General features: G+C 39.3%; 1 protein-coding gene and 1 long non-coding RNA gene across 2 annotated transcripts in view; one reads left to right on the top strand and one right to left on the bottom strand.

Moving 5' to 3' along the window:
- PLK4 (polo like kinase 4) overlaps positions 1–15534 on the bottom strand; it is a 31484-nt gene extending 15950 nt beyond the window's left edge. Inside the window, exons 1-8 of the mRNA XM_083367317.1 lie at positions 15321–15534; positions 9351–9446; positions 8642–8737; positions 8450–8564; positions 4790–5825; positions 4316–4416; positions 2434–2780; positions 1252–1356 (exon numbers count right to left, since the gene is read on the bottom strand). Of these exons, the coding sequence (XP_083223443.1) occupies positions 1252–1356; positions 2434–2780; positions 4316–4416; positions 4790–5825; positions 8450–8564; positions 8642–8737; positions 9351–9446; positions 15321–15350 (1926 nt within the window). The 5' untranslated portion in view covers positions 15351–15534. The remainder of the gene's footprint in view (positions 1–1251; positions 1357–2433; positions 2781–4315; positions 4417–4789; positions 5826–8449; positions 8565–8641; positions 8738–9350; positions 9447–15320) is intronic.
- Positions 15535–18878: 3344 nt separating this feature from the next.
- On the top strand, positions 18879–27016 carry LOC310643216. Its single transcript, XR_014493038.1, has 3 exons — positions 18879–21166; positions 24521–24673; positions 26882–27016. It is a non-coding gene; the product is annotated as an uncharacterized lncRNA (long non-coding RNA).
- The last annotated feature ends 7 nt before the right edge of the window (positions 27017–27023 follow it).

Below are 27023 nucleotides of genomic sequence, written 5' to 3'. Positions count from 1 at the left end.
TTTCCTATTTTCCTAATTCACTTTTTCACTTTTCCTAATTCACTCTAAAGCTTTCCCTGCGCAGAGCCTTAAGTAACACCAGCTGCCTGGAATTAGTGCAGGTTCTCATCCCACCAGGCTCAAGGTTGAGTCAGCCTTCCATCATTCCGAGGTAGGTAAAATGAGGACTCAGATTGTTGGGAGCAATAAGCTGACTTTGTAATAATGCTGCTTGGGGGGGGGTGAAAGCTCTAATAGGCAGGTATATACATAGAATGAAGGTTATTGCTAAGCACATTGATTTGTGCTTTAAATTGTAAGCCGCCCTGAGTCTTTGGAGAAGGGTGGGATATAAATGGGATTAAAAAAAAAGACCAAATGGGAGATCCACTCCAGGTTTTCCAGCCAGCCCGCCCGCCCAGTTCCTGAGTCAAATGTGTCCTTAGAGCTAAGCTGCTGCTCTGCTATGCATTACCCACCTGCCTTTAAAGTTGCTCTTGCATTCCCCACCTGCCTACAGCTGCTCTTCAACTTTAGAAGGAAAAAAGCCCAGACCCCAGCCTGTAAAAAATCACAGACTGCAGCTTCTACTCCAATTGGTCCCGCTTTCCCTGCGCATACTAAATGGAAGATCCGCTCCAGGTTTTCCAGCCAGCCCTGTCCCTAAAGTTTCAGCACCTGGTGTATAAGATGACCCCTGACTTTTGAGATTTTCATGGGTTAAAAAGTAGTCTTATACGCCGGAATCTACGGTACATCCAAGCTACATATTCACCACTATTGCAAAGAGTACTTTAAATTGAAACTGTGTAGGTTCTCAATTCCAACTAATATTCTCTAGAATGCTTTGCTATCTTTATTGATCAATATCATCTGCAGATTTTACAGACATATTTAGAGATTTTAAGATCAATCAAATCAGAAGCTATTAAGAGAACACTACATGATTTAAGCCAGATTGAATAAATTAGAACTGGTTGGATTTGTGCACAATACAAGGCTAAACTTGATTTATACAATATAATTAAATAAACCTGTGATTGGATTCACAGAATACACAAATATTATGTTTAATGCAAAATGTGATACCCATCCCAGATTGTATAGAAGGAAGATTGAGTGTTAAAATATATGTGTGGGGTTGTTTTTTTTCAAGGTGGTGAAGAAAACCTAACAAATATCTTCAGCCGAATTCTAAATAATATGGTAATGTTGGTATAAACATTTAGTTTAGTAATATTCAAATTATAAAAAATAGAAGTTAATAGTTACCTCATTTCCATCACAAGAAATCTTTAGAACTTCTTTTACAAACTCCTGTGAATTGCATTCCTTTAGAAATTCCATACATACTTCTCCTGTATCTAGAATGCTTACCTAGAATTTAAGTTGAAAATCAACAAAATAAATACAGTGCAGGAAATCTAAAGAAAAACTTCCTTCACCAAATATGCATTATATCTGTAGTGCCAAGTCATTTATAACATATTACATATTGCTATCACTCAGAATAGAAAAAAATCCTTTTATGTCACAGAAAAGTGATTATAGTTTTAAAACAATGAATATACTAGATATGGATATTAGCAGAAAAAAAGGAGATGATCAATGGGAAAATATGAGTTAAACCAAAAGATCTGAACTAAAGAAAGGGGGGGGGGAGAAATAAAGCAACAGCACTCAAATAGAGGCAGATGTAAAATTAAAAATTAAGGACTAAGAAGCCTTCCGAGTTCAATAGCTGAACTGGAAACTCTAAAGCCAGTTATACTTGTTGCTGTTATACCAAAAAATAGTCACTAAGCACCACAAAAACATGCAAGATTATTCCAATTTTATCTTTTTTAAGATACTGAATCTGAACAGAAATTTATCTGCATAAAGATGCTAGATCAGGGGTGTCAAAATGCCGGCCTGTGGACTAGACACGTCATGAGGAAACCGTGCCCACCCCATTGCCAGCAATGGGAAAAAAGCTCCGATACGTCGCGCGATATCACGTGACGTCGCGAGTTTGACATGTGTGTGCTAGATCAACCAACACCAATGATATTTTCATATTCCACTGAGGACTTACTACTCAATTTGCATTTTCACTGAGGGAAATCCTTTGTGGTATAGGTTTTGTAGTATTGAGAACTAACCACGTATGGTTTGCTTGAAAGCAACAGGAATAAATTGAATCTATATATATATTGTTTGTATCCACCAACTTTAACCCAGTGACAGAAAAGAACTAGTCATAGGTAGTAGTTAATGTTTGGAATTCAGTACTTTAGAAGAAAAATCGAATATTATAAACACGCATTTATACTTTAGCAATTTAAACACATTGAAACATGTTTATATTTATAATCACGTTATTTTTCTAAGTAATTACTATTATAGTATTAATTTTCTATTTTACTTTTTATTTCTGCAGAGATGTTATTCAGAAATGCACAAAGCTCTTACCACAGCATTTTTTGTTTTCTGCCTTATTGGTTTCAGTCTATGAGCACTCAGAGGAGATACAATATTTCGCAGCAGAGGTTTTGGGTGTCGATACTGTGATTCTTTGTCTCTGTTTTTTATTTCAGACACAAGATGGAGACCAAATGCAGGTGCTAGCAGGGCCTTTTCAGATTTACTTGGAGGTCTAGTGGTATATTTTCTTAATTCTTGTGGACCCACAATTGATGCAGAATCAGGAGAATTTTTACTTTGTGAACCATTTCTCGCTGTCTTTAGAGCCTCTCGGGGCATACCAAGGTAGAACTGACAATCCCCATTTATTTTATATGAAGGTTCTGACACCTGAACTGAAGTAGCAAAATAACATTTTAATCATTTTGGAAATGCATTGTTATGGGAATTTTCTTTTAAAAAAGTAAGTGTACATTTAAAAAAATAAACAAGGTTAACAGATACAGCATATGTTAGTCTACCTTAAATCTCTGATTCAAATATGAAAACATTCAACAAAATTCAATTCCACTTGAATTACTTGGATTAAGGTATCATATGTTATTATATAACTGCTAAACTAGATTTCTTATTGGGTAAACTGTTTTCCTAAGCATGAAACCCAATAAACAGCAATATTTCTAACTATTTGCCGTACTTAGAATTTGAATTTTAATTCTCTTGCCTTCAGCATGTATATACCCTGATCAGATTTCTGTCAGTCTCCTGCATTAGAAAACACCTAATTATACGTGTTCTTCCTTTCAAGATAAGCATATGGATGGGGAGTGGTAAAAATAAATCCCAACAGCTATCCTGATAAAGTATATGAAGCAACACATCCCTTCTGTCAAAGCAGAAACATAATTAAGAACAAAAATTGAAAAGAGCATTATCCAAGGATTCAGATAATCCAAACTGTTTATCCTTGGTTTCTATTCCCCAAGGGTTTCCTAGTAATTAAAGATGTTTAAGATTTAACTACCAGAGTTTTAAATTACATGTGTACGTCTGTACTCTTTCAATTCCTGCTGTAATGTGATGCAGTGGAAAGAAAACTCCTCCTTCCCGTCTGTTCCTGCTGTTCTTCCCCCCTAACATATAAACAAACTAACGCTAATAATCACTTGCTGTTTTTATTATATATATTTCCAGGCAATACCTAAGCTGTTTGAAGAGATAATAACAATTTTAGTTTCAAAAGATTAAAAAAAATACTTAAGAATTAAAGTAACAAATTTTAAGGACAGATGCGGACAATTCTAATTCTTGTTGAAAGAGTAGTTAGTACTGTTTTTACTTTCAAATTATAATGTGGTCTATTTGGGAACACCTGTTTGTTTTAATTTAAACATTGAAACATTTTGTATCAAGTAAAGGCTAGTTCCTACATTCCAGAACTCTGTATTATAATCAAGGAATCAAACTTGGGATTCAGCTAAGGATGAATAAACGTATCTCCACGCAGACATAAAGACAGAGAAAATAAATTATGTTCCCTGTAATTCCCTCCCCTCCAACTATACATACGTTAATTATTCCTGCAAATCTTTTGGAAGAATAAGGCGATAAGGCAGATTAATATTGAACATGCTATCCTGTCCCAACTGCAGCTTATTATAGAGTTGTAGTATATGTACGCTTGAATATATCCTAGGACTGTGTCTTTCTTCTGCTGAGCACAATAGGCTTAGAAAAGCAACACAACTCTTCCTCTAGAGCAGATTTACCCTTCAAAATAACCTCCCTCATATTCTCTAACCCCGCTAGAAAAGAATTTTCTATTTTTTACGTCATTATTGAATATATCCACACAAATTTTCCTGCAAATTTTCATTACAAGAATTACTTTTATATAAATTTAATGTACTCAGATTAAATAAATCCATACCACCCAGCTGGATATTTCCAAGCCATTGCTGCATTGTTTCAGTTTGAGTCTTCAGCTCTAAGAAAGCATTGTCAGCCTTCATTGGACAGGTAAAATCTGAACTGAAAACAAAATATGAGCACTTATAAGCACTCTCCATTAAAAACACAAATAACTTGCTAATCTTTAAATACATATTTAGTTAATGAGTTAGGTAATAAATCCAACATAATACAATATAAAGAGTTATTTCAGATAGAACTTGCATTTTAAATGTATAAAGTAGTTGGCTTATTTCTTTAAACCACAATTAAAGATTTTCAGTTAAAGTTTGTCTGTCTATTGAACTGTAACTGGATGCAAATTTAAATGTACACTTCTAATATTACATCTGCAATGAAAGCATTAGCAAACTGGATACTAAATCATTGCTTATCATTATGTAAAAGAAAGATAATATAGAGAACCCAATTAAAATAAGATTTCATTTTTTACCAAGGCTGTTGTTTTATAGATGGTGGAAAATGTTTTTCCACTGAGTCACAGTTAGTGGGAAGGTCCTCCTTAAATACAGCTGGGAAATCATGGTAACAATTTGCAGGAGAAAATTCTTTTGTATTTTCTGTTAGTCCTTGTCTTGGTTTTGGGAGGATTTCCAAGGACTGGCACCTTTCCACTTGACTTGATATCTCTGAATTCTGACTGTGAGATGTGCCTGATCTTTCAGACGAATGGGCCCTCCTGAGATAGCGTGAATGAGGTCTTTCTTCGATTAGCTGCATTGTTCTTCCCCTTCCAATATTGGTAACTTCATTTATTGGAAGTCCGTGGTGGTTGTCGTGAGGACAGCTTCCACAACCAGTTGCAACATTGTTAGCACTGTTATGTTTAGGAAAAACTGTCATTTTGTTAGGAAGTGGATGCTCGATTAAAAGTCTTTTCTTTTCTTTTAAGAAGCCACTTGTACTGACACTGGGAGAAGCAGTGGAAGCAGTAGAAATTGTGGCATTTCCACTATCCATTGAATCTTCTACGTTTCCTAAATCTTTACTTCTTACTGATCTACTACTGGACATAAAAGGATGATCCAATACAGATGAAAGGCTTAAACGATCTGCTGGGTTTTTTCGAAGTAATTGGTGAATGAGATCCTGAGCCTCTCTTGACAAAAATGCTGGCATTTCATAATCTGCTAGTACAACTTTGCTCAAAGTGTTCTTTACTGTATCAGTATCAAAAGGTGGCTTTCCAGCCAGAAGAGTAAACAACATACATCCTAAAGACCAGACATCGGACTCAAGCCCATGTGCACTTCTTGTAGCTATTTCTGGAGAAATATAATTAGGAGTCCCACACATTGTATAATGCTTTTCGTGAGGCATTTTCAGTTGTGTTGCAAGTCCAAAATCAGCTATCTTGATATTCATATTGTTGGTGAGTAAGAGATTAGAGAGTGTAAGATCCCGATGGAGTATTCCATGGGAATGCAGATACAACATTCCTGTAATAATTTGATGCATGAAGTTCCGAACTGTATAGAACAAAAAGAGATACAGGATGCTTTATACCAAATATATATCTTACATATTCAGAGAGAAAGCTGATATATTCACAGAACTCATAAAGATAGGATTTTAAAAAATCTCAGCCTTAACATAAAAACCTATGCGCTGAAGCATGTAGCATATATATACTCATTACATATGCCTTCTGCTAGTGTAAAACAAACCAGAATGATTTATTTAAGAGCCATGCTAGTGTAGTGGTTAGAGTGCAGTTGTTCTGAACCAGCCTGCTACCGGCCTTGCAATAAGGCAAACCCCTGTTCAAACAGTAGAGACTGGAGAGCGTCTGAGGCTGAAAAGCGTCTGCCAAGATTTATTACACAAACAACAGAACAAGAAACAAAACACTGGAACTTGAATCCTCAAACGGAAGGGTTGCTTTCAGCAACCAGCCCTTCCCCAAACACTCCTTTTATTTAGAGTTCAGGGCGTGGTCTCCCTGTGCCTCCTCCCGAGGAGTCCCACAGCCTTTCTCTGTTTGTTCCTGCTCGACTGCCTCCTGCGTCGGGCGTCCTTGAACAGGGCCAGCTGTGGGTCATCATCCTCCGCACTATCGGGCTCACGCAGCTGAGAAGAGGGCCCCGGCTGGGGGCTCTGCGAAGCCTCCAAGCCATCATCAGCCAGTTCGTCTTCCACACCCTCCTCCTCCCCCTCATCTGAGTCATCCGAGACATCTGAGCCGGCTGCCGGACCCACAGGCTGGCCCTGAGTCACAACAGCAGTATTGAAAGCTAGTTCACTGCTCACTCCCAAGAGTTTGTTTATGTCTGGCTCATGGTTGATTCAGCCTTCCATTCTTCCGAGGTCAATAAAATGAGGACCCAGGACTTCCAGTTTTGCATCACGGCAAGACGGATGCAGGAAGGCAGGGCTCTGTCTTCCATACCCAATTTTACCTTGCTGGGGGCCCTAAAAAGAGCCTAAAGTCACCCTGAAGAAGCGATGAAGGAGGGCTGTCTCATTGATCACGGAGAGACGGTGGTCTTTCCATTTGATCCAAGAAAAGCCCTCCAAACTGGCAGGGGAAATACTGGCTACATTCCTAGGGCCAGCCATTAGCTGCTGACAACCGAAGAAAAAAAGCACCAATTAACACATCGTAAAGAAGCATGTTTGGAACTGGGTGAGAATAGTGATCATTTCTTGATTATTTTACAACTGAATTTCCTGGGAAAGCCTCCCAAGAAGCTAAAAACCTCTGGAGCGTGAACGGAAGCTGCGTTTTAATTTCTATGAGGGACAGAAATACACAATATTGAAGTGGAAGTAACGTAAAGCAAGAGTTTTGAAATTTCAGAACTGAGATAATTGTTAAGATTTTCTCTTTGGAAAAAAACCATTGAGATGAAATATTAGAAATCAATCCTTTGTTTTAAGAGTGAAAAATGCATTTTGAATGACATCTAGTGGTGGATCTGAGTACAGCACTATAACTAGCTTCCTGCCTGCTTGGTGATTCCTAGCCTAAGGGAGAACAGCTGGCAATAAAGGAAAATATTTTGCATACTTATCACCCTGACCTTATTGGACTATAAACAACCACTGAGCTTGGTTTTTTAATCTCAAGAGCTAATGGAAGAGAAAGAAAAACTTAACCTTTGATTCCATCTGGCTGGGAAAGACTTTTGAACTGTTTTCAGGTAAGTTGAAAACTTTGAACATTGTGGATTATAACCTTGCCTGACTGACAATTTTTGGATGCCTGACACAAAGGATCACTATAAAATATTGCTTTGGGGACTGGACCGGTATTCTAAAATCTATTGGATTATAAAGACCAGAAAACTGGAGGAAATTTTGTTTTACTCTTACTGAGACTGGTGATATTAGAGGATCTCCAGGAATGATGCCTCAAGAAAAAAGAAATACCTTTCAGAAGGAAATATACTCTACACTACAACTAATTCACCAAACAATTGTTGCATACAAAGAGGACATAAAAAGAAACCACAATGAGACTAAAAATAATTTAGATAATATAAATGAGCAAATCTCCAAATTAAATCTACAACTAGATATGAACAAATAAACCAGAGATCGGAAGATGAAGCAGAGGAAATGGACCTAGAGATGAAAGAAGGGAAATATAAACTACCATATACAAATAAAATACTGCAAGACCTACCCATAACAATGAAATTGTAAAATGAGGACCCAAATTGTTGGGGGAAATATGCTGACTCTGTAAACTGCTTAGAGAAGGCTATAAGTATATAAGTCTAAGTGCTATTCCTATTCCACTCTCAATTAAAAGCTTCTAATTTATAAAACAGAGCAAAGAATCAAAATTCAGTTTAGATTACATGGAAAACAATGTCTGACTTTTTCCTCTGAAATCCTGTCCTTTCTTTTGTGCAAATGTTTGTAATAGCAAACTCTGAAACTGAATTGTTTCTCAAGCTGAGGTTGGTTATATTATATTAATTGTGAAATTACATCTGTCTCAGTGTAGAAAGTTAACACTTACATGTCATATAAATGCATTGCAGTATTTAGAAATTTCAATTTCTGAAATTCAAGTAAGGATTTTTTATGTAAATATTTTAAAATGGATATATTTTTGTATACAATCAACATATAGCAATCTTACCTTCTTCTTCAGAAAAGTGATTCTTCCTGTTTTTTAAATATCTGCTCATTTCTCCATTATGGCACATCTCAAGTATCAAATAGACATAGTTACTATCTTCAAAGTAGTTATACAACTAGAAAAAATAAATAAATAGTTATAACAAGTTAAACCTTAATTATAGTTGTTCAAGTTCTAAAGATAATTTCTTACCTCAAGTATGGAGGGATGCTTTAGTTGACAATGAATCTTCACCTCATTTTGTACCCTTTGTACCATACCAGCTTTGTGCATAGCTTTTTTGTCGATCTAAAAAGGTAACAAATCTTTTCAGCTCATATACAAAAATGAAAATAACTATTAAGATAGAATGAGCAAACACATTTAACAGTATAATGAATAATGACAGTATTATTTCAGATACACATTGCTTTTTTACTCTCAAGCCAAAATTTTGCATGAGTTTTGGTGCCAGAATCTCACATTGGATCACAGAGAAATACATGAACTGAATCAAACTGGCATTACTTCCAGTATAGTTAGGATCTGGATATAAATATTGCTTTGAATGCCTTGTAAGGTATATGGAAATATAATGAACTTTCTCATAAAACAAAAGCCAACTTATCTTAAAACATGGTTTGGCTATTGTTTTAAGTTTAAATAGCAATCAAAGGGTGGGGGAACAGATTGGGACTACAATATAAATGTAACATACTTTTATACTATAAGTTTTCAGTGGCAATAAACATCATTTCCAAACTGGTAGATGCTGAAGGATAACATTCAAACCAGTAACATTTTTGAAACTCTACCAGTGTCAGGTCCTAGTCAGAAATCAGCTAAACAGGTGCAAATAAAAGAATATCAGGCATGAAATGTGGAGTTTATTAGTCTATTTATTGCTCTGCTAGTCACTTACCATTTTAATAGCCACTTCAAGCCCAGTTTTTAAGGACACAGCTCTGTATACACCTGCAAAGGAACCCTTGCCCAAAAGGTTCCCCACCTTGAAATCCTACAAATGAAAAAAAAAATCTGATAATTTGCGTACCCAATATTAGCTATTTTTTAATAAGCTACATGCACTTTTTCCCATTCTGAAATGATTTTTTACAGAAAATTGAGAAAAAAAACGTATTAATATTTAACTAACAATTTTAAACCATGTTAACTTTTACTTCAAAAAAAATAATAATAGTGAAATGTTTTGAAAGAAATAAAGGTTTGGCTTAAGTAAGAATATTATAATAGCGAAAGAAAAAAAATTGCTTCTGTGTCCCAGGGCAAACTGGACCTAAGTCTGAGTCCACAAAAATTTGTTCTACTACAAAGTTCAGCATTGCTGGCTTCTTAACTTCTGTTCCATAGCCTTTTCAAAAGCTGGCTACACATTTATTTATTTATTTATTTTATTACATTTATATACCGCCCTTTCCCGGAGGACTCAGGGCGGTTTACAGGGTAATTAAAAACCAAAATACAAAAGTTAAAAAACCAAGTTTAGAAAAAAATTAAATTTAAATTTATCCCTGCAGACAACTCTCTTCCTATTTGCATGGATGAGAGAAAAAAGACCTAATGAAAAGTCATTCAGACTAATCCTGTAAGCTCCTGTGAAATTCCTGATTTGGGGTGGTGGTAATGTAACCCACTTGTTCTTTCAACACTTCTCCCTCCACACAATTTCCATGACACTCTCTCTCTCTCTCCCCTTCCAAAAGAGAACTAGCCCGCCCGTAATTTGGAGAAAAAAAATCTGAGGCATTTTAGAGCCCGTTTTGATTAGGCTCTCTACCTTAATGGAGCTCTCAGAAGGCAAGCAATGGGACATGCCGGCGCAGGATACGCCGTCGCTGGGCAGCGGAGAGAGCAGAAGACTGAACAGCCACTGCGGCATCCTGCCCGGGAGTCGAGCCCACTGAGAGAGGTCTGAAGCATAAGCTGTGCAGACGGGCGATCTTTGCCGCTCTTTCTCCCGCTCCCGAGGGAGACGCGGCTTCCAACACTCGCTTCCATAGCAATAGCAGCAGCAGCCGCAGCCAAGGAAATACTCCGGAGGGGGGGGGGCGAGCCTGAACACCCTCCCTTGCCCCTTGGGATCCCGCGGTGATTTAAGTTATTGCCGCCCGGCCGTGAAGTCCGGCACTCCAAGTCTATTCGTTGCGTCGGGGAAGGGAGCCCACGAACAAAACGGATCGGACTGAGTCAAGTTAACTCAGGGGGTAGGCAACCTCGGCTCTTTTATGCCTCATGGACTTCAACTCCCAGAACTCCTGAGTCAGCGTAGCTGACTCAGGAATTCTGGGAGTTGAAGTCCATGAGGCATAAAAGAGCCGAGGTTGCCTGAGTTAACTCAACGGTGGCCTAGACTAGAGCCGTCACTTTGAAAACGAACCCAGTGATTTAAGGAGCGTTTGGAGCTCCCTTCTTCCCCTCCCCCTCGAAAAGGAAGCAAGAGCCTGAACCCCTTTGAAGCAGAGGCTTTAAATCTGCTGCTACACGGGAAGTTTGGAGAACTTCAGATTAGGATAATTCTCTACACCAGGGGTCTTCAAACTTGGCCCTTTTATGACTTGTGGACTTCAACTCCCAGAATTCCTCAGCCAGCATGCCTGGCTGAGGAATTCTGGGCGTTGAAGTCCACAAGTCATAAAAGGGCCAAGTTTGAAGACCCCTGCTCTACACCTTTAGTAAGACAGCCTTTTCTAAAGCACCACCTGTCTTTCTACACGGGTTTAATGGTAACTTTTTTTTCTTCTTCTTTCCAGACCGTTCTCGGATCTGCTTCAGATTGTAAAGCACCCTGGAATTTAAGGATGAGATAGAGCAGGGGTCTTCAAACTTGCCCCTTTTATGACTTGTGTGCCTGGCTGAGGAATTCTGGGAGTTGAAATCCACAAGTCATAAAAGGGCCAGGTTTGAAGACCCCCTGAGATACAATATAAAATACAGGTAATCCTTGACTTTTGACCACAATTGAGCCCAAAATTTCTGTTGCTAAGCGAGACAGTTAAGTGAGTTGGGCCCCATTTTATGACTTTTCTTGCTATAGTTGTTAAGTGAATCACTGCAGTTAAGTTAATAATACGGTTAAGTGAATCTGACTTCCCCATTGACTTGGTTTTCAGAAAGTCACAAAAGATAATTACGTGACCCTGGGACACTGCAGCCATCATAAATATAAACCAGTGGCCAAGCATCCAAATTTTGACCAAATGACCATGGGTATGCTGCAACAGTCATAACTCTGAAAAATGCTCATAAGTTACATTTGTAACGTCGAAAGGTCACTAAACAAATGGTTGTCAAGGACTATCTGTATCATGGTTATAAGCTAGAAAGTAACTAAAAGAAAATCTGCAAGAGAATCTGACAACATAGCTACCTGTTCCAGTTAAGCAACAGGCCAAATTTTTAATATAAAAGAGCTCTTTACTTCATTATACAATTGTTACAGATTTTGCAGTACTGACTGATAAATATGTGATTCCAGTATGCACAATCCTACAAAAAAATCCAGTTTTCCCACCCAAAAGCTCTGATTTGCCAGATGCACTTTCAGCATACTACGGCAACTGCTAAACATGTTTTTCCAAGGATTCAGTTTACCACTCTAAATCTTGAATTGCAATCAGAATAAAACTTAGTTTCTAAACACAAGCACTATCATATTTTGAGTTTAATAATATGTGAATATTAGTATTTTGTAAATACACGTTTTCTATTTTTTGTTATATGCTAGTTGGACACCCCAAATTAAACACTGTAAACATAAAATCTGATCTTAATACCTGTAGCCATAAAAGAAGCTTAAAACAGAACAATGCTAATCAAGAAAATGGCATATGCCATCTTTTAAACAGCAGCGCTTTCATAACTTTTTGAAAGATGACTGAAATAGGGTATTATTTGTTGCACTACGGACATAAACAAGAATCTGTAAAAGAGATCCTTCCAAGGTACTTCTACAATTACATACTGAACATATGAGCATTACCAAAGGTAATATCAATATCATATAAACATGTGTTCCTCAGTAATATTTACTCCCTTACATTCATTCTTCTCTTAGACCAGGGGTATCAAACTCGCCACCTCACGTGACACGACATATCACAACTTTTTCCCCATTGCTGGAATGGGCACTTTTGGCATGACGCATCTGGCCCATGGGCTGGTAGTTTGACACCAGTTTTAAGACAATCCCAGCATAAACTGATCTAAGTGTTTTATATATATACCTGTGTGCTCACACACACACACATACAATTATAAAATACGAAACATTCTCAGGAACTTTATGGAATATTCCAGCTTGGTCTCTGGTGTCTACTTTAAAAAATATTTAGTAACCAGATTTAAAAAGATTTTGCAAACAAATAGAGGCTTATTAGTTCATTTTCTAGACCAACAAATTTCCTGTGGAGTATTTCCTTTCCATTTCTTATCACTTTCAGAAACAACATTATCTTAAAATCTATAATACAGGTAGTCTTCGACTTACAACAGTTCATTTATTGACCAAAGTTTGAAACTGAAATTGAAAAAAGTGACAGGAGTGGTTTTCACTTATGACCATTTCAGCATCACCACAGTCAGATCAAAATTCAGATGGTTGACAACTGACTCACATTTATGACAGATGCAGTGTTCTGAAGTCATGTGGATTACCTTTTGTGACCTGACAAGCAACATCAATTCAGAAGCCTGATTCACTTAATACCTGTGTTACTAATTTAACAACTGCAACTATTCACTTAACAATTGTGGCAAGAAAGGTTGTGAAATGGGGCAAAATTTACTTAACAATGGTCTCACTTAGCAACAGAAATTTAGTGCTCAACTGTGGTCATAAATCAGGGGCTACCTATACTGTATGCAAAGAAATAATAGATCTGAGAAGGTAGGAATGTTACCATGTACTCAGACCTACACTTGGGAAGTCATTGTAATGCCTAATTGGACAATGAGTTATTTAATATAAAAAAACACGGGGGCAGTTCTGAATGTACTGCAGCAGGAAAGGCAGCACCTGTTGGCAACTATGTCTCTTCCTGGAATTGCATGTAGCTGCTTTAAATTGCTCCAAGAAAGATGATGTATTTGGTTTTCAAAGAATCTTTTGAAGTTGAATCGGAAGTGTTATACATGAGTGGCATAAGAATTCAGACACTGAAAGCAATATTTGGTTATACCTATTTCTGTCTGCTATTCATTATTAGACTCTGAAACAATGGTAGGCGGCCAAGGAAGGCAGCATATTAATTGAACTAAATTGATAGCAAATAATTTAGTCTCATAATATTTAAAGGAATTAACTTCTAGGTAAGTATAGAACTGAAACTGTAAATTTAGGATCATGCTTTTGAAAGCTATAGTCCATATCCACTCAAAATAGACTTGTTTACAAGAGGCTTAACTGTAGATTTCTCAATCCAATTTTCTGAGATACACTGAACTATAAACTAACCATACCAGCTGGTTCTACAGAACCTGCTGGACTATATTGTTTACTACTTTGTGGCTCAGTGTAGTGTACAGCAATTTACCTCTAAGGAGGTAAGATTGTGATGACTGAAGTTATCTAGCTGACCTTAAAGTTAAAGGTTCCCCCGCACATGCGTGCTAGTCGTTTCCAACTCTAGGGGCCAGTGCTCATCTCTGTTTCAAAGCTTTGTCCGTGGTCATGTGGCCGGCATGACTAGACGCCAAAGGCGCACGGAGTGCTGTTACCTTCCCACCATAGTGGTCCCTATTTTTCTACTTGCATTTTTACTTGCTTTCAAACTGCTAGGCTGGCAGAAGCTGGGATGAGTAACAGGCGCTCACTCTGCTACGCGGCACTCGGGATTTGACCCGCCAAGCTGCCGACCTTCTGATCGACAAGCTCAGCGTCCTAACCCACTGAGCCACTGCATCCCTCAGCTGGATTTAAAATCTAAGCAAAATTAGGCCCGTTTAATAGGAGAGCTCCAGGAAATCTCAGGACTAGCCTAAACTAGGAAATCAAGCAATTGTAAACCACTTCTTTATAATACACACATGTCCATGAATTTACCAGAAATCAAATCTGACTTTGGCCAGATATTTCATTTATACAACACTTACAACTTATTCAACAAACCATAGTTGAACAAGATAACTTACTTTGTCTGGAAATCTGTCCAGAGCTGAATTATTTAAGACGATTATGATAGAATTTACTACTCAGAAATGTTAGGTGTAATTTGCAATTATCCAAACTAATATTGTTGAAAAATTGAAAGCATGTTTCATAAAGTATTTCTACAATCAAGTAGGCCACAGGGATATTGTTACTATGAATGCTTTCTACTCGGGATAATTTGCACAGGATAACTGAACTGCACAGCTATTGGATGCCCAACTTGTTTCCATTGTTTATTTTAAACCTCAAAGGTTTAAAATTTTGGAGCTGGGGGTACATTTTACTTTGCTTACAAAGGGCAATCTAGCTGATCTCGACTGATTCCAAAAATGTTAAGCAGGGTGAGATTCGGAAGTTTAAAAAGTATCTCGGAAGAAAGTAGTGGCAATCACTTCCGGACTAGAAAACAAGAGACGCGTCCAGTAAGTTACCTGGAGTCCACCTTAGTAAAACAGGTTTGGGATCTCGCTCAAACAGAGAACCTCAAGAAATATCTTTTGCATAAAAAAGGGACCCAAGCCGGTAACTTTGATCGCCAATTGTGTTCCGCAAAGGTGATGCTTTTGCGCCGCATCTGTCATGAAAGGTGAGATGGGACTACTGGCTCAGTCAGCAAACCTGCCTCCCTTCGACCGGATTTGGACGCAATCTGTCCCCAAGGAACGAATGGCCAAGTCCATCATTCTCCCCCGCCCCGCCCGTAGTGTAATGGCCGTTCCGCACCTCAATCTTCTCGCCGATGCAGGTCGCCATGGTGAAGGTGATGCCCTCACTTCCTTAGTCTTATCCGTTACCACTATCGCATGACCGCCTAGTCTGCGTCCTTGTCGCTAAGGTTATCGGTCCGGAGGCCTTTCCGTCCCCGCTATGGGGGTTGGCGAGAAACTCCCTCCTTGCGAGGCTCCATTTTGAAAAATCGTTCCGTTGCAAACTTCGCCCGTACGTCATTTCCTCCCTCCGGTTCCTTGCGAGGACGCGTGCGCCCTAGACTCTTTATGATCGTCGAGAAAGGGGTACAAAGAGCGCATGCGTTGGGTGGGTAGTCGTTTCTGTTGTAGTATAGCGGGACGACAGGGTGTATAGGAAGTAGATTTCAGACTTTACAGCCGGGGGAGTTAATTATGTTAAAAATAAAAGGGGTATATCCATACAACATATACACTCCTAGTTTACGTAGTGATCCCAATTTATTAGGTTTACCCAAAGGCTAAACCATAAGCTAACCATGCGGCCGAGAATGGAATTGTTTAAAACTGAAACGTGATGAGTTTGTTGTTCTTTGTGCTGGGTGAACGCAGCCAAAATATGTCAGCTGGCTATTCAGCAAAATACTTCGTGCAGGGGCCGTCCAAATACTGGAAGGAAACTTGCAATCATAACTTTGAAGGCTTCTTTCATTGTTTCTGTGTTCCCCCTACTCATTAATCTTCAGTCTACAAACTTCTTGTGTCAAGCTAAGGTACGTTGATCATACTAATGCAGAAATTTATTTTGTATTGATCCCACCCAATCCAACATTATTTTATCTCAGATGTGTGTTGTGAGGATAAAATTGGAGAATTTAATGCTCCAGACATTGTAGCTTTGTCAACAACTATTAATTAGAATATCTGACCCCAAGCTGTCTCGTATAGCCTGCTATTCTAGTGTTTGCTTGACTGGTTTGTTCAACAGAAGGCAAAATTGGCTGGCTTTGTGTAACGCATTAAGCCATACCATATTCTGAGCTCATCCACACAGCAACTTTGCTATACTATCCTGGAGTTGGGAGAAAAATGTCGGTATATATAATGTTGCTGTGACATGAATTTGGAATAGGAGCTATGCTGTGGAGAGGGCCTTAGATGTTCTCTGTGCAACCCTTGTAAGAACAGTGAAGAGTGATTTTCTTGACTAGAATTCAAACTTTACCAATTGCTAGAAAAAACTCTTTACTTGCAATAGAGAATGTGGATGAGGCATGTAAGGCTTCGTTTGGTGCCTGTGTCCAATCCATTTTTTGCCAATTGCCTCTTCTGGATTGTTAACCTAATTTATTTATTATTTATTTATTTATTTATTTATTTTATTAATTCCATTTATATCCCGCCCTTCTCCGAAGACTCAGGGCGGCTTACAAGCTTAGCAGTAGCCTTCATTCTATGTATATGCCTGCTTATTAGGGCTTTCACACACACACCCCCAAGCGGCATTATTACAAAGTCAGCTTAATTGCCCCCAACAATCTGGGTCCTCATTTTACCTACCTCGGAAGGATGGAAGGCTGAGTCAATCTTGAGCCTGGTGGGATGCGAACCTGCACTAATTGCAGGCAGCTGGTGTTACTTAAGGAGGCATTAGCCCACTGCTCCACCAAGGCTCAAGTGACTAGTAGATAAAGTCTTTGTCTCTCTTAAGTAGTGTACAGTATAATGGATAGCTGGATTTCTGAAATTTAGGTGCAATTGCTGCAGAAGTATTCTTGGAGCCAGTTCAAGAAAAAGGTGGTCATTGCAGTGGCGTAGCGTGGGTTGTCAGCACCCGGGGCAAGGCAAGTAATTTGCACCCCCTAACCCGTGGATTTTAGCACTCGAGTCTCTTCCACTAGCTCAGGAATTCTGGGAGTTGAAATCCATGAGTCATAAAAGAGCCAAGTTTGCCTACCCCTGAGTTAGGTTCAAGGCAAAAAAGGGTCTCTGGAGAAGAGGGAAAATGCTAGTTTAAAACTGAAACAAGGCAACTTTAAGGTGCCTCAGCTGTGATTTAGGATGAGACAAAGAGAGGACATGACGTTGAAAATGGTTAATGGGGCATGTTTGTTCCACTCTTAGTGGACGTCAGGATAAACCCCACGAGAGAATGACCTTACAACAGATGTGAATAGGCTTGGACTACGTTTGTAGATTGAGTGCATACATCACATGGAGCGATGATGGGCTTCATCAAGATTTATGATCCCACAATTGGCTAGTTTTCTCCATCTTGTCCTAAACCCTGGATACCAACCACGGTTTATGGCTTAGCATGTGGCGTGGGGTTGACCCAACATGTTAGGCAACAAACAATGACTTCCAACTTACAATGCCTCAGCTTCCCAAGGTTATTCCAAAGCCGGAAAAGCCAACCAACCCACCCTGCAGCTTTGCCTGCTTAGGCTGAACCCCAGGAGTTCATACTTGCTGTGGCGCCTGACCTATTTTCTGCCGTTGCTTTCTATGCTCCGCCCACTCGCTCGCTCCTCCGACCCTCGGTGAAGCAGAATCGTCCCCATCCAGCGAGCTTAATGGGATTTGTTTCCTGAGCCCTGGCATCTGGGTTACTTAATAAATCAGGATTCACTTAACCACGTCTGAACGTGTTACGGGGATGTTTACAAACCCACCCACCCCATTTTTTCCAACTGGAATATAAATTCCCCGGGTGGTGAAGTGCGCGTGGGGTCTCTGCAGGAATAATAATAATAATAATAATTAAACAAAAATTCACCCCTTCCCTTAACAAAGGTTTATTCTCGAACGACTAATTCCTGTTTCACTTTTCTACGCTGCTCTCCTACGCCTCTTCTTATGAGAAAGAAGCTCCGATTGAACTCCGTGGGGGTCCTCTTCGGGAGACCGAGCACAGCACGTTTTCGCCGCGCCATCTCGAGGCGCGCTCTTCGCTCCTCTTTGACCTAAAAGCCACTATTATCTCTGCTTTCTGTGGCTGCCTGGCTGTTTTCAAAGCCGAAGAGCCCGCCAGCCAAAATTAGAGACTCTCCGAGAGGGAAGAATTCACTGCTGCAAAATATGAAAGGACCTGCGCCCGCCCTTCCTCCCCACCCCTTCCTCCTCCTCCTCCATAATGGAAACCCTTTGCTGAGGGGGGGGGTGAGAGAGAGAGTGGGTTTGTTGGTTTGGTTGTCGTCCGTCTTTAATTAGATAATCAAAAGACAAAAGGGGCTTCCGGACGGGGCGAGCCAGGGCGGGGGGGGGGAAGAAGAGAAAGCGCTCTCCTGCTCTGCAAGCGTGGCGGTCAGAGTTTACGGCAGCCCCCACGCCCCCCCCACTCCTTCCCCCCCCCAGCCGAAGCTTGCTCGCTGTCTGAGTTGCAAAAAACTCCGGCATTGGGCGCCCCCCCAGATGTTGCGCCCGGTGCGGCCGGCCCCCCCTGCACCCCCCACGCTACGCCACTGGGTCATTGTATATGTGAGAAGTATAAAGATAAAGGTTTTCTCTGTCAAGTTGTGTCTGACTAGCAGGGCAGTGCTCATCTCTGTTTCTTAGCTGAGAAAGCCAGTGTTGTTATCCTATAAGCTTTACCATACATCAAGGCTCAATAGTGGATTCATATACTGAATATTATGATTGGATCATAGGTTACAGTAAATATTCTGTGAATTGATTTTTTCCTTACTGCATTGAGGGAATTTGGCTATTGTGACTTATAACTGATATCTTGACACGAGTTAACCCTGTGAGTTGCAGCATACACTGTGTATAAATGAAGCATGCTTTAGGGTGCTGTGTGATTCCTACCAACAATTAAAAGAGTAAAAGAATTGCTTTTTAAAACAACTTTGAATCAATTAACAAGTATATATATCCTTCAGAATAATTTAATATAGGCAGTATATACATTTGCACAAGGCAAAATTGCAGTAGTAGAGAATGTGCAGCTACACATCAGGCTTGAAATGTTGGAATCTTGGTGTTTATGGAGATTGGATTTCTCTCTGGAAACATTTCATTACTAAACTAGTATTGTCAGTACTTTGACACAAGGGAATAAGGTTTTCTGGTGTAAGGGGGGGGGAAATCAAATAGGCAGGACTAATACAAGATAAAACAATATAACCAACCAAGCCAGTTGAGCAAAACCCAATTCTTTGTGATCAAGTACTGGCAATATTACTTAGCCTGGGAATGAGTAAAATCCTAACATAAGATAGGACTTTGCAGATTGATCCATGCAGTTTTCTTAGCACTCATAGGAAAATATTAGATCTAGATTTTCTTACAAGTCATCCTATTGAGAGCTAATACTGTCTGGCCATCTTGATTCTCTTTCAAGATTAGCTATATGCTGCCATGCACATTGCAATTAATTACTGTTGTGCAGTTTTAAACAATTTAATCTGCATTTGTGCTTTATTTTTAATGGCATAGCTGTTGCCTAGATGTTATACCTTGTCTTCTAGAGGATGTGGCCTAACTAAGATCACCCTATATCAAGCTGTGCATAACTATTAAGCAGCTTCTTTTACTTAGGCAAAATGAGGGGAAAAAGAGATTTAACTTACTCTGAAAAGTCAAAAATTGTAAAAAGTCTTTCAGGGGGATGCAGACTCTTGAAACTGCTAAGATATGGGAGTGTGTACATAGAACCATCAAATGTTTTGTTGCAAATGGTCAACAGGGTTGCAAGAAAGATGTTGAGAAAACACATGTTAACTGGCAAAGATTTGAGAAGAATCAAATAATGACTTTGTAATGACTTGCAAAGCCCTACATGGCATGGGTCCGGATTACCTATGGCAACACCTGCGGCCAGCGTCAACTTCCCTCCGTCCAGTGCGCTCCCACAGAGAGGGCCTCCCAGGGGGAGGGCGTTCTCTGTGGGCGGCCCCCGACCTTCGCTCCTTCCGGCGTGATCTAAAAACATATTTAGTTAAGCAATCTGACCTGGTCTGATGGGTTAGGGTTGGGGTTTTAATATGTTTTTAATTATTGTTTTAAATTTTAAATTTGGGCATTATATTTAATTGTTTTTTAACTTTTGTATTCTGTTTTTTATATTTATTGCCCTGTACACCGCCCTAAGTCCTTCGGGAGAAGGGCGGTATAAAAATATAATAAATAAATACCTGAAGCTACCAGGAACTCATTATCCTTCAGTGCTGTTATACAACCTACCTGGAGTGCCCAGAAGTACAAGGTATTCAGACATGGCCAAGCTAAGGAAGGCTGAAACCAACCACTACTGAACAAAGACACATAAGTTGAAATGGCAAGACTGAGGCAAAAAATTGAAGACAGGTTTTTCAAAGGTTTTATGGACTGATGAGATGAAAGTGAGTCTTAATGGACCAGATGGATGAGCTTATGGCTGGATCAGTAATGGACACAGAGCTCCACTTCTACTTGGACACCAGCAAGGTGGAGATGGAGTACTGGTATGGGCTGGTATTATTAAAGATGAACTTGTTGGATCTTTTCGGTTGAAGATGGACTCAAAATCAACTCCCAAACCTACTATCAGTTTTCCTATCAGTGGTATAGGAAAAAAAGTCTGCATCTTTCCCAGAAAACTATGGTTTTTATTCAGGACAATGCTCCATCACATGCATCCAAGTACTCCACTGCATGGCTAAGTCAGTAAAGACCTTAAAAATGAAAGAATAATGACATGGGACCCTTCCTCACCTGACTTAAACCCTATTGAGAACTTGGGGCCCTTCTTTAATGGAAGATTTATGGTGAAGGAAAACAGTACACCTCTCTGAACAGTGGGAGGCTGTGGTTGCTGCTGCACAAAACGTTGATTATCAACAGATCAAGAAACTAACAGACTCCATGAATGGAAGGCTTATGACTGTTATTGAAAAGAAGGTAGTGATACTGGTCACTGCTTTCTTTTTAAATGTCAGAAATGTTTATTTGTACATTTTGAGTTGTTTGCTTATTCTCAGTTTAACAGATGCAAATAAGTGAGATGGGCAAATTCTGCACCCTAATAGTTGCTCAATAATTGTGCACACATAAACTTCCGGTTTGACATTGCGGTGTGACGGGCACAGGAAGACGGGGCTCTGTCTTCCACGTTTGATTTCACCCCATTGGAGACTGTCATGCCCTTGTTGGACCCTGAATCTGCTGAGGAAAATGAGCTGGAACTGGAGCCAACAGAGATCAAGGGAGAGGTGTCGTGTGGCTTCAGAGGAATGTGGGGAAGAGCAGGCCGAGACAGGCCAGGGCCTTTCAGTATTGGAACAGGATGAACCTGAGAGACAGAGCTCAGGTGATGAGCAAGGGCCACCTCTCCTGATCCTAGAGCACGGAGAGTGGAAAGGAGGGAACAACGCAGGCAGTCTCAACTACTCGGGAGGAGAGCACCCCGACCCTTTCCACAAGGCACACTTGGAGACTGAGATTTAAGCATATCCCGCAGGGGAGGTCTGCTAGGGAGGTGGTGATCCCGCGTTGTTCCTCCCCTTGTGCGTGTGTGTGTCAGACCCGCAGGAATGGCTGGAAGAAGTAGCCGGCAGTCCGGCGTTGTTCCCCCTCGTACGTTTGTGTGTCAGACCCGCAGGGACGGCTGGAAGAGGCAGCTGGCAATCCGCTGTTGTTTTCCCTTCCCTTGTGCATGTTTGTGTGTGTCAGACAAACAGACACTCTTCCAGCTATTCCTGCGGGTCTGACACACAAACATATGAAGGGGGGAAACAACGCCGGACTGCCAGCTGCCTGTCCCAGCCATTCCCGCAGGTCTGACACACACACGCACGAGGGGGGGAAACAATGCCAGATCACCACCTCCCTAGCAGACCTCCTATGTGGGATGTGCTGCCAGGAAGCCAGGCGGCCCAATGAGCCGAGGCCAGGCCAGCTCCGGGATGCCGCCAGAGTCAACGAGTGGCTCGGCGCGGTTCTGACATCGTCGGCACAGCCGAAGCATAGAGCAGCCATCGGAGGTGGCTCGCCGGTAAAACCAACAGACTTGGAGGTGCCGCGGACCTCCATTGACTTCCATGGAGACGCTTGGCAATTGGCCAATTGAAACTGCTGCAGGATGGCTTTGAGTGGCAGAGACACAGAGAGACGCAAACGCGTCTCCACAGGAGAGGCAGCAAGGGCAGGAGATAAGGCAGCAGTAGCTCGCTGGTAAATTAATGGACTTGGTCTCTCTCTCTCTCTGAGAGAAAGAGAAAATGGGGGAAAGGAGGGCGTCTGGCAGCGCTTGAGACTCCATATGCTGCTCAGAAACACCACCCCCACCCCCGCATGCCCCATCTGACCGACCCACTCACCTTTCCAACAGTCCTCCCGTCTCTTCCTCTGCTGCCTCCACTTGCAGTCTGAAGAAGAAAAGAGGTTTGTGGGCAGTCCCACAAACCAAAGAACTTCAACCAATCAATTCAAACTTCACAAGTTTTTTTTCTGTGAGAAGTTTGATTGGTTGAACTTTTTTAGTCCCACTTTTTTTTTCTGGACTGCACATGGTGGCGGAGGAGGACTGGGAGCTGCAGGAGCCGCGGGTTGCCGACCTGTGCCCTGGGTCATTACAGGGACCCTAAAAGGGTTGAAAGTTGCTCCAAAGAGGTGACGGAGTAAGAGGGGACCCTTGTTGATTGCATGAGGGCAGTGGCCCTTCCGTTTGATCTGAGGAAGCCCTCCAAACTGGTAGGGGAAAGACTGGCTACATTCGTGTGGCCAGTCAGAAACTGCTGGCAACTGAAGAAAATAAGCATTAACCAGGAACTTTCGAGCAACATGGATGGAATTGAGACCTTATCCTCTCTTTATGACTTTAAGACTTTTTCCTGGGGAAAAATCACCCAAAGCAAAGAATCCTCCCCGATGAGAGAGGGAAGGGGAAGGCTGTTTAATGAATATAAATGGGCTGAGCATCCTTCCAAAAATACTTTAATCAAATTGTCTTTCTTATTCCAAACAACAGACACAAAAATAGGAGGAAGAATTACTTGATGATTCAAATGCGTTGACTTGGAAAGTTAGTTGGCAAAGGAAGAAAGCTAGAGTAAGACTGAAGAAAATAGAGGTTTCAACCCGTTAGATGGGATATTATACTATTAATTAGATGTTTGAACATGGCTGAGAATAGATAATTGTTAGAAATATAAGTATTATAACTAGAAAGATAGGATTTGAAACTAGAATATTATAATTTGGTATGAAAAGGGAAATATAAAAATGCTAAGAGGGTTTGAATAAGGGAAGTTTTTGGTTACCCAAATATAAGATGAGAAATTATAAGTGATAAGAGACATTTTGAACACTGATGGGAAATTAATTTTTTTAAAAAAAATATGGGAAAACAGGATTAGATATTAAATTGGATATTAAATACAAATGCAATTAAGATATATTTTGGTTAGAAGTTATTTTAAACTGACATTATTGATATTAGGAAAATGTAACAAAGATGTTGATATTCAATTGTGTATGTATTAACAACAGTAAGAATTGTATTTGCCTAGTGTTGGAAAATAAGTATTACTGGAAGAAGAGAGGAAGCATTGGATGGTGTAATATTGGGCCTAGATTGAAGAAGTTAATATGTACCATTGAATTACTAATGGACCCAGACAACACATTGTTTATTAAGTACTTATTGTAAAACTAGAAAATTAATAAAATATTATTTAAAAAATAATTGTGCACACATATTCTGCTAAGAAAGACAAAACATCACTTTTACTTTCTTAAATATTCATGTTTGAAGTTTATTAACATTTTGAATTGAGAACACTGTAGTTCAATAAGAAAATTAATCCTCCAAAATACAACTTGCCTAATAATGGTGCACATGGTGTATGTAGGGAATATTATGTAACACTATAGATTTATGCAAGTTGAGAACACTCCTCTGTCCCACTAGGCAATATTTATATAATAATATATTTGCTGCATAATACAAAAATCTGTTGAACTAATCACTTTCACAATGGAAGATGATTTAACTTCAGCTTCTTTCTAATACTTGTTTCTTTCAAATAGGGTGTTTAAGTGCCCCCCCTGTCTGTGTTCAGTATTATTAGGAGAATCATGTTTATTTAGATCATACTTGTTCTGATTCCCAGAACCAAAAATGCTTCTCTAGTTCCAGAAGTCATAAAGTTTTACTCGAAATGGTGGTTTAGAAAGATTTTATTTCCAGATAATCTAGGCAACTTACTTTGCTGAAAACTGATCTGGTACAATCATTTCTGTCCATTTTCATAGGTAAAAAAGGAGTGCTTTCCCCATGCCAGCTCTACTGGTGGTTACAGATGTTCAGTCACGCATGTTGCATAGTTGGTTAGAACAATGAAGCTACCCACTTGGCCCCCAGCCAGGAAATCTTCTAATAAACTAAAGCTCAACCCACTTAACTAGGTAAGCATGGTATTCACCAGTCAGATTACAATTCCCATAAGGCATCTCTTGAGGAAATAACGTTTAACCCTGTAAATGCTACATGTTCTTACAATGCTTCTAGTATTAACCCTGTAAATGCTGAATACACTAACACAGTTCTTAATTCCTAAACTAGATATAAATGGAGCAGCTGAATGTATACTGGTCCAGCACAACAGTTTAAAACAAAGGTCACTATCTTTGTTGGTTGGTGGACTGGAGGAAAAGGGAGGGGGAAGCATTTTACGTGTGTGCGCACGTAAGCAGCTGAAAGCAGCGGAGACCCCAGTGCATACAAGCTGCTGTGTAAAATTTTTCCTTATCAAGTCTGACAATGGAAGAACCTTTAACGAATGTATGTTTTGGAAAGCAAGTTTCTGATTGTCCTCTAGAGCCCTTGACATTCATGCTTCTCTCTTCCCCCACAAACTAATTTCATTTTATTTTCACAAAAATATTTTGAGTTTTGGTCTAATTTAGTTTGAGGGTAGTTTGAAAAGTTTATTAAAATATAAACTATATTTTCCAACAAATTATTTTAGAGAGAAATTAATGTACTACTGTTATTAGGTATACCAGGCATTTCTCAAATATAATTTATTGATATTATGTGAAGGGGAGAAATGGGAGGAAGTTAAGGATGTCTGAGCTAAACAGTGGGGGCTGATCAAAATTAGCTAATATAATTAAGTTTATTAATTTTCTATTATAAGACAACAGCTCACATAGGAGCTTGGTAGTATTAAGGCTTTTTGTAAAAATAAATTGCCCATGTTCATATATACCAATATCAGGACTGAGAGTAAAATTCATTCTACAGGTGAAATAAATTCCAATTAGTCAATCATTGGTGGGTTTAGCATCTCTTGGAATTCTTATGTAATAGTAAATAGAATCTAATAAGGTTTTGCAATATAGTTTTATTCCTGGCTAAGAATGTGCATCCAGATTAGTTATCCTTAATAAATAATTGTTAACAAAATTATCTTTGTTAAGTTTAACACAGTCTAGGACAAGAAAAACAGGTTTTGAAACGTGGTAGTGAAACAAACCATATGAAACTGCGAGGCACTTACACAAAGTATTTTAGGATTTCCTTACCTTCATAAGCATTTTTCATTAGCGTCATTACTAAAACATAGCCAACAGTGGGGAAAATAAATAATTACACAGACCCATCATACCCTAAACCAGGTTTAGAATAATTCATAAAATGTAGACCTGTTACTGTACCATACACTGAATTAGTATACAATAGCATACATACTGTATATTCAAAATTTACCAGAGGCTTGGTAAAGATTATATACCCCAAAAGGCTTCTATAATTACTGCTAGTACAAAATTGATTGCATAAACAGTAGAAATATAAGCCAAAATAATATAAAAATGTGTTCAGTGCTTTATGTAGTGGGTTCTCATTACTAAGCTATCCTTTGTTATTTATGCTACATTCCAAAGCTGACTTAACAGTAGTTGGCAAATGTTTTTATGTTACTCTCCTCTGTTAATCAATTGGGACAGATGGGAAACCAGTATCCACCATACTACACCAATATGAATATGATATACTAAAACACATGCTATAATCAGACAAAGAACATGTAATTCTTCTTTCGGACAAAATAATATGTCTCTGGTTGGTGAACAACCCCCCTTTTTTTGGCAGCAGCAGAAAACTGATTTCTTCTTTAGGATCCAGTCAGTTAAATCTAAAATTTAATAACTTAGCAAATCAACTTATATGTGGAATAAAAAGAACAGAAATTTTATTTACAAGTTTTTTTGCAAAAGCATAGATACATTTTATATTAGAATTTTTCAGCCCAAAATTGGAATGAGCAATGAAGGATTCTCTGTCTCCATGATTACTTTGATTAAAAAAATATATAATTGCTAATCAGAAAGTGGTGTTAGCATGTTTTAAGATTATTTTAGATTCATCTGATATTAAATGTTAATAGCTTGTTTTATCTATTTATTGCAAATGCTTGGGACAATTACCAAAAATGATTAATACTATAAACTTTCTGTAAGCACAATCTCTAAATCATGAATATTGTTTTTGCCAAGTAAAACAAAAATATTTTAAATAAGGAATGCTATGTAAGTAATATTAATTGATGACAATATATTGTGGGTGTATTTTTTACTTTTCATTACAAGAAGTGCATTTTGTAAAAACAGGCAAAGGCAGCATTCTGAAGAAACCCAAGGCAGTTGGGTCAGAAGTATTTAAGAGAAATGAAAGCAGGTGTCTCTCTTGTTACAGTTTTCCAATTCCATGCTATTACAACTTTAAGAGCGTCTCAGCATCAACACAAAATAT

This window comes from Vipera ursinii, assembly GCF_947247035.1.
Source record: "Vipera ursinii genome assembly, chromosome: 7".
Lineage (NCBI taxonomy): Eukaryota > Metazoa > Chordata > Lepidosauria > Squamata > Viperidae > Vipera > Vipera ursinii.
Note: the sequence above shows the minus strand (reverse complement) of the source record. Positions and strands in the feature narration are given on the sequence as shown.